This window comes from Echinops telfairi, unplaced genomic scaffold (genome assembly GCF_000313985.2).
Source record: "Echinops telfairi isolate 266 unplaced genomic scaffold, ASM31398v2 ScPeMD7_11;HRSCAF=52, whole genome shotgun sequence".
NCBI classification, from domain to species: Eukaryota; Metazoa; Chordata; class Mammalia; order Afrosoricida; family Tenrecidae; genus Echinops; species Echinops telfairi.
Window position 1 is genome coordinate 103,361 of NW_022103908.1, and position 14,890 is coordinate 118,250.

General features: G+C 44.5%; 1 protein-coding gene across 2 annotated transcripts in view; it reads left to right on the forward strand.

The window, feature by feature from the left end:
* Positions 1 to 9,262: 9,262 nt before the first annotated feature.
* ALG11 (ALG11 alpha-1,2-mannosyltransferase) overlaps positions 9,263 to 14,890 on the forward strand; it is a 22,739-nt gene continuing 17,111 nt past the window's right edge. For both annotated transcript variants that reach the window (XM_045287179.1, XM_004711260.2), the window contains exon 1: positions 9,263 to 9,311. In XM_045287179.1, coding sequence (XP_045143114.1) covers positions 9,268 to 9,311 — 44 coding nt within the window. In that variant the 5' untranslated portion in view covers positions 9,263 to 9,267. The remainder of the gene's footprint in view (positions 9,312 to 14,890) is intronic.

Below are 14,890 nucleotides of genomic sequence, written 5' to 3' on the forward strand. Positions count from 1 at the left end.
CCTCATCTTTCTTCCCCAGATCGACTGGTGGGTTAGAACTGCTGACCTTACAGTTAGCAGCCCACCGCGTAACCCACTATGCAGGCAGTCCTATGAAGCCAACAGTAACACCTGTGAGGAATGTGCTTCTCAGTATATGAGCCCCAAAGGGCAATATTTGCCCAAGTAAGGATGAAAACAAACAAACAAACTCACTGCCATCCAGTCAATATTGACTCTTCATGACCCTTCAGGACAGAGTAGAACCGTCTCTGTGGGTTCTCAAGACTGCAACTCTTTACGGAAGCAGAACCTTTACCTTCCTCCCGAGGAACAGCTGGTGGTTTCAAACTGCTGACCTTGTGGTTAGCAGCCCCCACTAAGCCACCAGTGCTACCTGAGAGGGCAGGAAGGGGCAGAGAAACCGGGAACAGAAACAGGAACCCAGAGTTGAAATGGGAAGAGTGTTGACACACTGTGGGGCTAGCCACACCAATGTCAAGGACTAGTCTGCGTATGAATTATTGAATGGGAAACTAATTCACTATGTAAACTTTGAACGAATCAAGGAAAGCACAATAAAACGTTCTGTGTTTTTGTTTTGTTTAAAAAAAGCAGCAGCAGCTCATGCTTGAAATAGGATTCAAATTCCAAAATGAGTGGCTGCCTTTCATTTCTAAAGTGCACAGAAATGATAGGAAATACAGAATCTGATGACCATAAACCTGTATCCTGCAAAGACATCAACCAATGAATGAGTCCCATCCACAAAACTTACTCTATATCATCAGCACTTGCCAAATATATTATTTTGACTCAGGTGTGTCTGATCCAAGTTACGGTGTTTTCAGTCGCCTCAGATGTGTGTGAAAGTTGGACACTGAATAAGGAAGACCGGAGAAGAATCTATGCATTCGAATTATGGCTCTGGTAAAGAAGATAAAAGAAAGTACCATGGACTGCCAAGAGAATGAACAAAACAAATCTATCTTGGACGAAGTACAGCCAGAATGTTCCTCAGAGGTGAGGATGGTGATATTTGGTCTCACGTACTTTGGACACGTTGTCAGGAAAAGCCAGTCCCTGGAGAGAGACATCGTGCTTCGTAAACAGTGAGGTAGTGAGAAAGTGGAAACCCTCCACAAACGAGACTGACAGCCCAACAGTGGATTCAAACCTAACAACTCAGCAACTGCAACTGGGAGGCTCAAGCCTGGGAGGTGTTGCGGTCAAGTACAGGGTTGCTATGAGCCGGAACAGCAGGGCAGAAAAACAAGAGGAGTGCCCCAGCCCGCCCCCACCCCCACCCCAAATCATGAGGAATGAGTAAATAGAACAATCTAGGAGAAACACCTAAAGGGGTTTCTTCCAAATGTGTCATTAAGTTTTCATGTACATTTTTCCACCAGGACAAAGTTTCTTTGCGTTATTTGTAAATTTAAAAAGCAAAAACCAAACATTATGCGCTTAAGAAATCTATTCCGTGATTGCACAGTCAGGTAAATTCCAACTCATAGCGATCCTCTGTTGCTGTTAGGTGCCATCGAGTTGGCTGTTAGGTGCCACAGTGATCCTGTGCACAACAGAAGGAAACACTGTGTGGTCCGGTGCCATCCGTACCCTCTGTTCCTCTGCCCCAGCCACGGTGTCAGTCCATCTCATTGAGGGTCTTCTTCTAGGGCAGGGTTTCAAAGGCTGTCTGTAATCTTGATGGGTTACATAAAGACCAGCGCATCTTAGTTCTGCAGCGCACTTGGCAGATTCAAACCACCTGTCTTTCAGTCAGCAGCTGAGTGCTTAACCATTGTGCCATGTGGCCTCCTTTTCCATCTACTTGGTGCAAACAAGAAAGGGAATGTATGCTCATAGTAGCCATCTTAAGATGATAGGAATGAAAGTACACCCCCCTCCACCCCCCCACCCCGTTTTGGTCTTTATTTTTCAAACTCTAGTTAAGGAGTCGAATTACTTTAAGAATACTGAATTGCGGTGGGCGGGGGAGGAAGGGGGAGGAAATGGGGAGCTGATAGCAGTGGCTCAAGTGGGAAGAGAATGCTTTGAGAATGATGATGATGGTAGATGTGCGAATGTGCTGGACACACAATGAATGTATGGATTGTGAGAAGAGATGTAAGAGCCCCCAATAAAAGTATTTTTTTTTAAAGAAAAATGTAAAATGTAAAAAAAAAAAAAATGGAATGAAATGAAAAGAAAGAAAAATACTGAATTGTAACTGTTTCCAATCCCAGCGGGTTGAATGTTTCTTTTTCAGTTTCTGGAGGCACCAGCTCCAAGGAAACTTTCGTTCTGAAAGCACCAATATCACAGTTGCAGTTCAATGGAATCCTGGTTTAAAAATGTGAACGTGTATTTGGGGTGTTAGTTACATCACAGTTGGCGCCACTCTCCTTTGCCCTCCACTGTATCATACTGATTTTGGAGCTGATCAGATTTTCCCTTCTTCTTTTTTTTTTTTTGAAGTCTGAACAAAAAAAAAACAAAAAACAAACCCCAAACCCCAATACTAGACATTTCAAAATGTCACTTGGGGATGGATCCAATTTTCTCCGACAGTAAAAAACAAAGACAAAAACTGAACACACTTGGACACAGACCCCTCCTTGATGCCTGGGCTTCCAAATCAATGAGCGGGGACCACTGCCATCCGCCCACCCGAGAGGAAAACGCGAGTCAGATGACAGAGCACTTAAAACCCAGCTCCCTTACTCCCCTGGGCTCACTCCCCAGTCACTTATGTACCAAGTCTAAGCTGCGTCCTCGCTGTTGTCAGGGCTGATGCTGGCCTCGGCCGGCCGTGCTAGACAGTCAGGTGTCAGCTTGCTCTGCCATGACGACAGGCCTCCAGAGAAGCAGAGTCAACTTCCAGGTGCGTGTTAGTCTCCCTGGCCACCTTCAGTTTGAACAGGTAGAGGATGTTCTGTTGCCTCCAGCAGCTCCCTTCAAATTCACCCTCTTTCTTATAAGAATGGCTTGGGCTATTTTCTCATGCTCAAAATCTCCAGTCTGTGGGTGATGAACTTGTTTATCAGCTTCGGCTGATAAACAAGCCTTTCTGCAGACAATCGCCCTCCCAGCCTGGCCAAGCTGCCCATCACCCCCAAGCACATCTCTCCATTGCCAAGCCTCTGGACCTCTGCACATGCTGGTCTTTGCTCTCCTCCCGGCTCTGCGATCTGCTAGCTCAACTCTATTCACGAACCACCTCCTCTGGAAGTTCTCTCTGCACCCTTCCTCCTAGAAATGCCTGATCACTTATAGTAGTTCAGGTTACGTGTCTACTTGAAGGGATCATGATCCTCAGTGGTGTGGCAGGTATAATGTGGTTTGGCAGTTATGTAAAAATCGGACACAATGTAATCGCTTCCATGATGGGATCTATTATGAGAAGCCAGTCAGTTGAGAAGGGTGTGGCCTTCATCCAATACTGGCAAAGTCCGGGCAAAGCAGAATGCTGGGTCCTGGTGGCACTGCGGGCTAGGTGCTGGGTAGCAGTTCACACTTGCTAGCTACTCCTTGAGAAAAAAGATGAAGCTGTCTGCTCTTGTAAAGATTAGAAGTGTCAGAAACCCTATATACGGTTGCTGTGAGGTGGAACTGACTGAATGGCAGTGCGCTTGGGGGGTTTAGATACTGCCTATGGATGATCATCATCTGACATCCAGTTCTTGGGACTTGAGCCAGCAGCCTGTTGGAGTGCCTGCCAACCTTTGATTCATCAACCTTTACACATTGTGAGCAGCAACCGGCCCCCTGACCTGCTGATCTTGGGATTGTTAGCCCCTAGTCAGAAGTCTCTAGCCTTACGTCTGGCCATGGACTTGAGATTTGTCAACGTCTGCAACCTCAAGAGCCATTTCCTTAAGATAAATCCCCCAATGAACACACATTTTATAAGCTCCACTGGCTTTGTTTCCCTAGAGAACAAAGCGTGAGACATCACTCCTCCCTAAGGGTGCTGTCCTAAGTGAATACCTCTGTGTGAACACCTACAAGTGTCAGCTCTGAGAACAGAGGGGCAACCTTTATTCACCTTGCACCCTCACGGCATTGCTCATGATCAGGCAGACAGAAAATGCCCATTGATGTTTGCAGACTGAAGGGGGCCTTCATGAACCTCCTCCCTTTCCTGGGTACTGCTACCCCCAACTTCAATAGAAGTCTATGAAAAGAAAACCACCCGGAGAAATCACTTTATAATTCATTCATTCAAAAATGGTGGTACACCTGCATATGCTATGGAGAATACCAGGGTAAGTCTGAAAGTATTGCCACTGGGGCTTCGGTTCACGTATGCATGGGTTTACTCTAAATAAAACACATTTAGACAAGTCTCTATAATCAGTGAATGGCTGCAGGCCTTTCGGTCACACACTTGAGTCTCATTAGGGTGCTTTCAAACCAACCAACCAACAACACCTCACAGCTTTTTGTAGTCTGGGGGGAAAATAATTTGGGGGTCGGGGCTGATATCAAAATTTTAACAAAACTTGGACACCATCCCAAGTTGTAGAAGCCTGATAATGAGTTTGGGGTGTACTGTCCCACAGAAAATAACTATGTTTAGATGGATCGAGTGTTTTAAGGTCAGTTGGGAAGTTCCCAAAGACGAGCCAAGAGAGGGAAGACTGTCAACCTGCACCAATGAAGCAGCTGGAGCTGGAGTTCAGAAACCAGTGGGACGAGACCACAGAATCCCCACCGACGTCAGCACTACTAAGCTGCGATCTCACATTGCTCAGTGTCCCCAGTTTCAAGAGAACATCTTGACCTCAGCAAGCTTTTAGTTCAATGAGTGCTAAAAGCGTCATGCGAAGATCAGCTAGCTCATTTGTTCTCTGACTCATTTGCCCTCCCGTCTCCGTTTGGGGGGGGGGGATTATTCATCACTGCCCTACCCCCCTGCAATGAAAAACTTTTGTATCATAGCCCTGCCCACCCACTATGGGAAACACTGAACTAACTCAAAGAGCTGATGTCTTCATCTGCATTTTAGTAAGGCAGAAGACAACTGAAGGCCGTTTTATAAAATGAGTCCTCAATGGGGATGAGTCTTGGATTTACCAACACAATCGAGAGAGCAAGGTCCAATAAAAATTGGGCATCCGAGGGGATCTGTGAGGCCAGTTAAATTCAAGTCAGAGAAGTCAGCTTGGAAGGTATGACAACTGTTCTTATAATTTTTTTTCCCCAAAGGGATCATCTTGATAGATTTCCTCGAGGGACACAGGACCATCCCCGCACTTATTAGAAAGAAGTTTTAAGAAATAGAAAACCGATTTGGTAGCGAAAAAAGGCAAAAGAGAGTTAGTGCTGAGGGATTTCTTTCCATCAAGACAATGTCCCTGCTCATCCTCCAGGGAAGAGCTGTCCTATGGGAACTGCTCTGGGAAACCTTACCCCATCCTCCCTAGTGCCTTGATCCTGCCCCTGCAGACTTCTTTTTGTTCTCCCAATTCAAGGAACATTTAAAAGGAACACAACTTGAGGTGGTGTAAACTGAAGAGTGTGGAATCTTTAGGATGAGAGATGGCAACACTGTTATCACAAGTGTATAGATCTAGAGAGAGGATATATCGAGAAACAGTAGCTTCACATGATTGTTATTTTTATTTAACAAAGGTTTCTGTGATTTTGGAGCAATATCTTTACATTTATCTTTGTATTCTGTTAAGTTGAAGGGAAAAAACCCCAGGATATTCATTACGTGGTCTCATTAGGTAAAGGATCAAAATTTTTCAAGGCACTATTCTCTACACACACAAAAATTTGCAAGACAGCTATCTGGCCACTCAACTGGGAGAGATCCATATTTACAGCCCTCCCAAAGAAAAATGACCTAACAAAATGTGGGAATTATCCAACAACATGAATATCATATGCCAACAACATTTTGCCGACAGGGAGCTGCCAGAAATTCAAGTTGATTCAGAAGAGGACATGGAGTGAGAGATATAATGGCTGATGTCAGATGGATCTTGGCTAAAAGCAAAGAAAACCAGAAAGATGGTTACCTATGCTTCATTGACTATATGAAGGCATTGATGCTGGGGACCACACGAATTATGAACAACATTGGGAAGAATGTCAATTCCAGAACATCTAACTGTGCTCCTGCAGGAACTGTGCTTCCACCAGGAAGCAGTCTTTCGAATGGAACAAGGGGATACTGCTTGGCTGTGTATCAGCAGAGATGTGCATCCTTTCACCATGCTTGTCCACACTCTGTGCTGAGCACATAACCTGAGAAGCTGAGTTGTATGGAAAAGAAGGAAGCAACGTTCTTACGGAAGGCGAGGAAGCACTTCACCGATGAAGATCAAAGACTGGAGCCATCAGTATAAATTACGCCTCAACATAAGGAGAACATAAACGTCCTTATAACTGGACCAATAAGCAGTATCATGAAAGCGAAGAAAAGATGGAAGTTGTCATGGATTTCACTTTACTTGGAGCCACAATAGCACCCAGGAAAGCACAGGTGCCCCTTTGAGGACCGAGGGGTACCTGGGCCAATCACGGTGTCTTCAATTGCCTCAGATGCACACAAAAGCTGGGCAGTGATGAACAAAGACCAAGGGAGAACTGACGTCATTGAATCATGGTGTCGGTGAAGAATACGGACTGCACCACAGCCGGCCAGAAGAACAAACCCATCTGTCTTGAAAGAAGTGCGGCTAGAATGCTCCCTAGAAGCAAGGATGGTGAAACTGTCTCCAGTACTTGGATCCTAGAAGAGATCTCCCCAGAGTAGGACATGAAGGTCAGCAAAAAAAGAGGGAGACTCTCAATGACACTAAAGGACACACTGGCTACAGCAATGGGCACAAACATGACAACAGTAAGGGTGGAACTGGACTGGGCAGTACTCCATCTTGTTATCCCTAGGGACTGGGCAGTATTTCATTCCGTTATCCACAGGGACTGGGCAGTATTTTATTCCGTTATCCACAGGGACTGGGCAGTATTTCATTCCGTTATCCACAGGGACTGGGCAGTATTTCATTCCGTTATCCACAGGGACTGGGCAGTATTTCATTCCATTATCCACAGGGTTTCTATGAATTCAGTCAGACTTGGTGGCACTTAACATATAAGATCAACTAGACCAGGGCTTCTTAAACTTACCCCACTCAGGACCCTTTTTCACCAAGAATTTACAAGATGGGCAAGAGCTGCAGAGGTTTATTGTGAGTTTGATTTTGAATTAATTTTTGGTCTTTGTATGTTCAGAACACTGTTACTGTTGCCAATTTTTTTAATGACCTCTCATTCAGACTATGACTCACAGTTTAAGAAGCTTTGAAATTGATAATACCAAAGAAACCTACTGCCATCCGTTGGGTTCCAACTCATAGTGACCCAATAGGACAAAGTACAACTGCCCCTGCAGGTTTCTGGGACTTTGAATCTTTGCAGGAATTGAGTGCTTGTCTCCTGAGGGGCAGTGGATGGATTCAAACTTCTCATCTGCTGCCCTCGCGGTTAGCAGCCCAACTAGAAGCCCCCATTACCCCACCAGACTCCCTCAAATAGACAATGAAATGTAAAAACCCAAACTCACCGTGATTGAGTTGATACAGACTCATAGCAGCCCTATAGGACAGGACAGAACTGCTGCTGTTGGTTTCCAAGATTAACTTTTTTTTAAAAATTAAACTTTATTTATTTAAAACCATTTTATTGGAATGCAACTCATATCACACAATAGTTCACCACAATCATATCAAGAAGAGTTGTACAATCATTACCACAATTGGGATTGTAACTTTATTTTTGTGAAAAATTTGCCTTTTATTTGAATAGAGAATAAGAGATCAACATATTTTTTAAGTGGCTACAAAAATAAATATTCATTCAGCATATTAATAGTCATTTAAGCTGAGAATAACTCTTTGGGATGGTGGAAAACCTTATCTTTGAGGAGCAACTGGTCCTTGCAAACTGCCGACCAACTTCGTGGTGAGCAGCGCAACCCGTTACCACTGCCCTACTCCCACGGAACCATTAATCCAGTTCCTGTCTGGTGAGATTTACCTATCCTGGATTCCATATACAAAATAAAAAATGCAACGAACAATAACAAAGTAAAATAGAAAAACCTCAATCGAAAAGCAGAAAACATTTAAAACTAGAGCAGATTTTAAATGGATCAACAAAGGGTATCAAATCATAAGGTGTGAAATTTTAATGTAACGGCATCTGCAATTATCCACTTTCTAACGCATTGTGCATGACAGCATTGCAGTTTATAGCCACATCCTGGTCTCTGGTCAGAAGGGATTCATCAGACGCTCAATCAACACCTTTCTGATGGGTCCCTTCACTAGCGAGACTTGTCTATCCAGCTCCTGCATCCTCCATCGCTCGGGGGCCAAATTCACCTCTATTAGGCTCAGAGCACACCTGGGGGAGGTGGGGCGCGAGGTGGGGCAGGCAGGTTTTCGACTCTGGAGAAGAGGGATGGGGTGTGCGGGGCATCGTTGCCGGCAGATCTGAGGACCCACCTTTCCTTTAGGACCAGCGGATCCCTAAGCCTATGGGCTAGTTCACAGCCGCTCGCAGCTGCCTCCGGCCCCCCTGGAGAAGAGATCGGGAGTGTTGGCCTGGGACCCTCACTCACCCTCAAGCGGTGCTGCAGGCACTTGGTGCTCAGCCTCCAGGGACCCCGAGCCGGGAACGCGGGAGAGACCGGCGGACCCCGAGCCCGGAGCGGCAGACGCGAGGGGTGGCCACCGCCGGGGAGGAAACCGGCGTGGCTCGGAGGGCGCCGGCGTGGTCCACTCCCCCCAGCCTTCTTCTGTCAGGCTCCGTACCTGGCTCCCCAGCGCCGCAGCTCCCAAACGCAGCAGGCAGCTGAGCGGGAGTGAACTCTGCACCTGGAAGATCAATCCGGGTCAGTCCACGACCTCCTGTGGGCTTCCAACCAGGACCGAGGACTGGTCTGGGGGCGGGGGGCGGACTGGCCAACGCGGGGGTTTCGAGTGGGGGAGGGGGTGCAGAAGGCGGGAGCGCCGCCGTCGATCAGAGGCCACGCCCACCCCTGCCCAACTCCCGCTACTGCCCCGCCCACAAGGGGCGGGACCCGTGGGTGCCACGCCGAAACCGTGTTCACGCCTCTTCGGATTTCATTGGCTGAAAGGCCGTGGGAAGCTGAGACCAGCCACCAATTGGAAAGCTCGGGGGGCGGGGTCAGCACCGCAGGCGTCCTCAGGAGCCAATAGAGAAGAGGAAAGGAAAAGCACTTCCTGAGTCCGGGGCCGGCGGAAAATGGCGGCCGCCGAAGGGGGCTGGTGCTTGTGCAAGTTACTGAGGTGAGGAGCCGACGGTTCGGGCTGCCAGGTGTTTTCTGTTCACTGATGGTACTCGCCCGCCCAGGGCAGCCAGTGTTTGCGGGGAAGGGCCTGCCGGGTCCCGGACTTGCGAGATTTGCTCCAGGCCAGAGAGCGGTTACTCCAGTGCTGGGGTCTCCTAGGTCGAGCTTCAGGTTTTTCTTCCCTTTGGCCGCATTCCCGTTGTGGCTGCTAATGTTGGGTGCCGTGGAGTCTGTTCCGATTCTTAGCGACCCAGTGTACCCCCGACAGAAACACCGCCCGGTCCTCACAACTGTCATGTCTGACCCTGTGGTGGCAGCCGCTGTGTCAGTCCCTCGCGTCGACGACCTTCCCTCTTTTCCTTGCCCTTGACTTGACCTTTTCGGTGACTAGTCTCTCCTGAGAACTTGTCCAAAGGACTTGAGGCGAAGTCTCGCCGTCCTCTCTTCCAGGGAGCATGCTGGCTGTCCCTCTCCCATCACGGAGTTGTTGTCCTTCTGGCAGTCCGTGGTACTTTCAGTATTCCTCACCAGCACCATGATCCAAACGCGTCACATTTCCCGCAGTCTTCCTTTATTCATTGTTCAGCGCTCACATGCATGAGACGACTGACACCAGGGCTTGGGTCAGGTGCACCTTACTCTTCAAAGTGACGTTCTTGGCGCGCCAGCCCTTTAAACAGGTCGCTGGCAACAGAAGTGCTCAATGCAGAACATCCAATTAGTCACAAATCATTCATCTTTGATATAAATTATTCCTCCCCGCCCCCCCGAATCGTTTTATTAGGGGCTCATACAACTCTTATCACAATCCATACATACATCAATTTTGTAAAGCGTATTTGTACATTCATTTCCCTCATCATTCTCAAAACATTTCCTCTCCTTCCTTTTCCTTTATGGCTGTGCCACGAGCCATTATCCAGTCTGCCCCCGGTGCCTGGTTTGGTACCGAAATTCCCGGATCGTTCTTCTCTTGTCCTTGTTTCACCCCTCAAAACTCTCTAAATACATTGTCAGTAACAAATGGCATTCAAACAGGAAGATTATTTGCACCCTTGTGTTTCTTAATTATCTGCTACATAAAAAAAAAGGATTGTTTTACCAAATATGATTGCTTTTATTTTTAGTACATAGGCAATTCATTGTTCATTTTAGAAAAACAAGGAAGTAAATAGGCATAAAAAGTAAAGTCATCAGGAATGCCACCCTCAGGGGCTAACCACCATAGGTTTGGGTGAAAAGATTTTGGTGGCAAAATTCCCCAACTTTTGCCCCAGCATTATTATAAAACACTTTGCCCCAATTTAATAAAGCAAAACCAGCTAGTACATCCTACCTCCACAGTGCTTCTAACACCTACACATTATGTTTTCACTTGAAAATTTTATTGAATAATTATTGAGTAAGCAAACAGAAACATTACCACCTAGACAGACACACAGTGACCTTGTGGTTCTAGAGTAGAACTGCTCCATGGGGTTTCCACAGCTCTTCATCTGTAGGAAGCGTACTGCCATCTCTCTGGGGAGCAAACACAAGCCTTTAGGTAGCAGTAGAGCACTTAACCACTGAGCCATCAGGGCTCCTTCCTTCCTGAATAGCCCAACCCCCTGCTATCAAGTTGACTTTCAACTTATAGGGCCTCTATATAGGGTTTTGGAGGCTATAACTCTTCATGAGGCTCTCTCTCCTCTAGAGCAGCTGGTGGGTTTAAACTAATTATCTTGTGGTTAGCGACCCAAAGCTTATAGGGTGGCACCACCAGGCCTCTTCCTGAGTAGTGTGCAAATATGCTGTAAGTGTTCCCTCCAAAGTTCAGATATTGGCTTATTTTTCATGTCCTTGCAATACTAGAACGATTTAAAAATCTTTTGGAGGGGAGAACCTACTTCATGTCTTCCCTGCCCCTTGGAATATCGTGCTATGTTAAGACAATGGCTAAATAAATGCTGAGTGAATGACTCACTGTGGGTTGCAGTTATCTTTTTAAAACCTTTGCTTAAAGATGAGTAAACAAACAGTTGACTGGCAACAGATGAGGCTTTCTACTCCCATAAACAGCTACAGTTTTAGAAACCCACAGTGTCAGTTCTATACTGCCCTATAGGGTTGTCATGAGTCTGAGTTGACTTGATGGCAGTGAGTTTGACTTTGGTTTGAGAAAAACAGTGGCGCTATTTTAGCTATGTTTAAATAAACTCTGAGAGATTATTTTGATGTGCTCAGTATACTTGCAGAGCTTGTAAATATTTCTCTGAAACTAAGCAAACAAAACAACAAAAAGGACTGGGTCAACTTTTGTCATTAATGAGATTTTGGAGTTTTTAATTGTATTTTAATCATTCAATCTGAAGAGCCTATCACCTAAAATTTCCCTACTAAATCATTTAAAGAAAATGTAAGGCTGGTAGTTTTTTGTTTTGTTTTTGAACAGGTTTTTGAAAGCCAATGTTGCTTTTATGATTCTTGATATATGTATATTCCAAGTGACAAATCATAACACATCTATCAAGATCTCTTTCCCCTTTAAGGTAGTGGTTCTTTAAATATGGTCCTTGGCAAATCCATGTGGACCTTGGGATATGGGGGACTGAGACACTCTCAGGAGGTTTTGAGATCAAAATTATTTTTATTATAGTACTAAGGGCAAATCCATGTGGACCTTGGGATATGGGGGACTGAGACACTCTCAGGAGGTTTTGAGATCAAAATTATTTTTATTATAGTACTAAGTAGTGTTTGCCTTTTTATTTTGCTGGCATCTGCACTGACGGTGCAAAAGTAATAGCAGATAACCCTGCTCCATACAAGGAAATCTAGTCAATGCAACTATTATTCATGAGTATGTACCATTCACTAAAGCTAGTGGTATAGACATTGAAGAATTCTATCAACATCTTCAGTTTGAAATTGATCAAAAATGCAATCAAGATACATTGATAATTATTGGAAATTGGAAAGTGGGAAACAAAGAAGGAATAATAGTTGGAAAATATGGCCGTGGTGACCGAAACAAAGCTGCAGATCACGTGATAGAGTTTTGAAAGACCAATGACTTCCTCATAGCAAATACTTTTTTCCAGCAAGACAAATATTGACTGTACCTAAGGAATTTCTAGATGGAATTCACAGAAATCAAGTTGACTACATCTGTCTGTGGAAAGAGACGATGGAAAAATTCAATGGCTGCAGCTAAAAACCAATCTAGGGGCCAACTATAGACCAGATCGATTACTCATATGTAAGATTAGGTTGAAGCTAAAGTGAATTAAAACAAGTCTATGAGAGCCAATATATTGTATTTTGAGAACATTTCAAGAACATTTGATGCATTAACACTAGTGACAGAAGACCTGATGACATTAAGAACATTATACATGAAGAAAGCAGAAGGTCATTAAAAAGAAAGGAAGGGTCAAAGTAGATGTCAGAAGAGATTCTGAAGCTTGTTCTTAATCGTAGTTAAGGCAAGTGGAAGAAATAATGAAGTAAAATAGCTGAACAGAAAACTTCAAAGAGCAGCTCAAAAAAGTAAAATTTAGTGAAATGTGCAAAGACCTAGAGCCAGATAACCAAAAAGGAAGAACGCATTCAGCATATCTTGAACTGAAAGAACTCAAGAAAAATGTCAAGCCCTGAGTTGCAATACTGAAAGATCCTGTGGGCAAAATATTGAATGATGTAGGGAACATCAAAAGAAGATGGGAAAAGTACACAGACTCACTGTACCAAAAAGAATTAGTTGACACTCTACCATTTCAAGAGATAGCCTGTGATCAAGAATCAGTGGTATTAAGGGAGGAAGTTCAAGCTACACTGAAATCATTATCCAAAAAAAATTTGCTAAAATGTTTCAACAAGCTAATGAAGCATTGGAAGTCTATGCCAGGAAATTTGGAAGACATCTACATGGCTGACTGGAAGCGATCCATATTTGTACCTATTTCAAAAAAAGGTGACCCGACAAACTGGTCAGATTATAGAACAATATCATTGATATTACTTGCAAATAAAGTTTTGCTGAAGATCATCCAACAGTAGTTGCCGTAGTACATTCCAAGGAGCTGCCAATGGTTCGGGCCCCATTCATAAGAGGGATATATTTGCTGATGTCAGATGGATCTTGGCTGAAAGCAGAGAATATCAGAAAGATGTATACTTGTGTTTTATTGATTATGCCAAGACATTTGAATGTATGGACCAAAACAAACTATAGATAGCTTTGAGAAGAATGGGAATTCCAGAACACTTCAATATGCTCATGCGGAACCTGTACATGGATCCAGAGGTAGTTGTGCAAACAAAACAAAGGAATACTGCATGGTTTAAAATCAGGAAAGTTGTGCATCAGGCTATGTCCTCTCACCAACTGATTGTTTATCCAATTTGTATGCTGAGTAGTAAATCATCAGAGAAGCTGGCTTATATGAAATAGAATATAGCATCACGATTGGAGGAAGGCTCATTAACAACTTGCGACATGCAGATGACACACCTACTTGCTGAAAGTGAGGAGTACTTGAAGCACTTGCTGACAAAGATCTAGGACCAGTAGGTAACATAATGATATGTGGAGATAAGATGAAAGTTGTCAAGGATTTTATCTTGACTGGATCCACAATCAATGTTCATGAAAGTAGCAGTCAAAAGATCAAATGATACCTTTCATTGAATCAGCCTGCTGCACAAGACCTCTTTCAAAGTGTTGAAAAGCAAAATAAATAAATAAATAACAAAGTGTTGAAAAGCAAGGAGGTTACTTTTAGGACTAAAGTGTGCCTGACCCAAGCCATGGTCTTTTCAATCACCTCCTATGCATGTGAAAGTTGGACATGGAATAAAGGAGATGGGGAATTGATGCATTTGTTATGGTGCTGCTTAACACGCTCAGCTGTTAACCTAAATGTTGTTGGTCTGAATTCACCCAGAAACACTGGGAAGAACATCTTGGCAATCTACTTCTCAAAATTGAGCCATGGGAAACCACCTGAAAAACCAAGCCTACTGCCATCAAATCAGTCCTGACTCAGACAGCCTGTAGGACAGGGCAGAACTGCCCCTTGGGGTTCCAAGGCTATAGTTCTTCACAGGTGCAAGACAACTTCTCTTTTCTTCAGAGACCAACTGGTAGATTCGAATTGTTGACCTTGTGGTTAGCAGCTCAACACATAAGCCACCTACACCACCAGGGCTCCTTAAATAGCAGTTCTACCCTGACCCACATGGGGTCGCCATGAGTCAGAGTCAACTCAGTGGCCACTAGTTTTGATTTTTTTTTTTTAAAGAAATCAAATGCAGAAATGAAGAAACTGAAATCCCATTCGTCATACCCTGAAAATCATTCCACTTGAGGCAAAGTGAGAGAATTACAGTGACTTTCTACGTCACATCACACTTTAAACCAGTGGAATATCGGCCATTCACAAAACAGCTTCCCCTGGGTTGTAGATGGTCATTTTGAGGGTCAAGGAGACCTTCCGCATCATGTTTAGGTTAATCATCAGATTTGTTTTTAACCCTTTAGCATCTGCACTGAGTTAGGAGAAAGTGACTCAACAGTGACTTATTTTTTTTTTT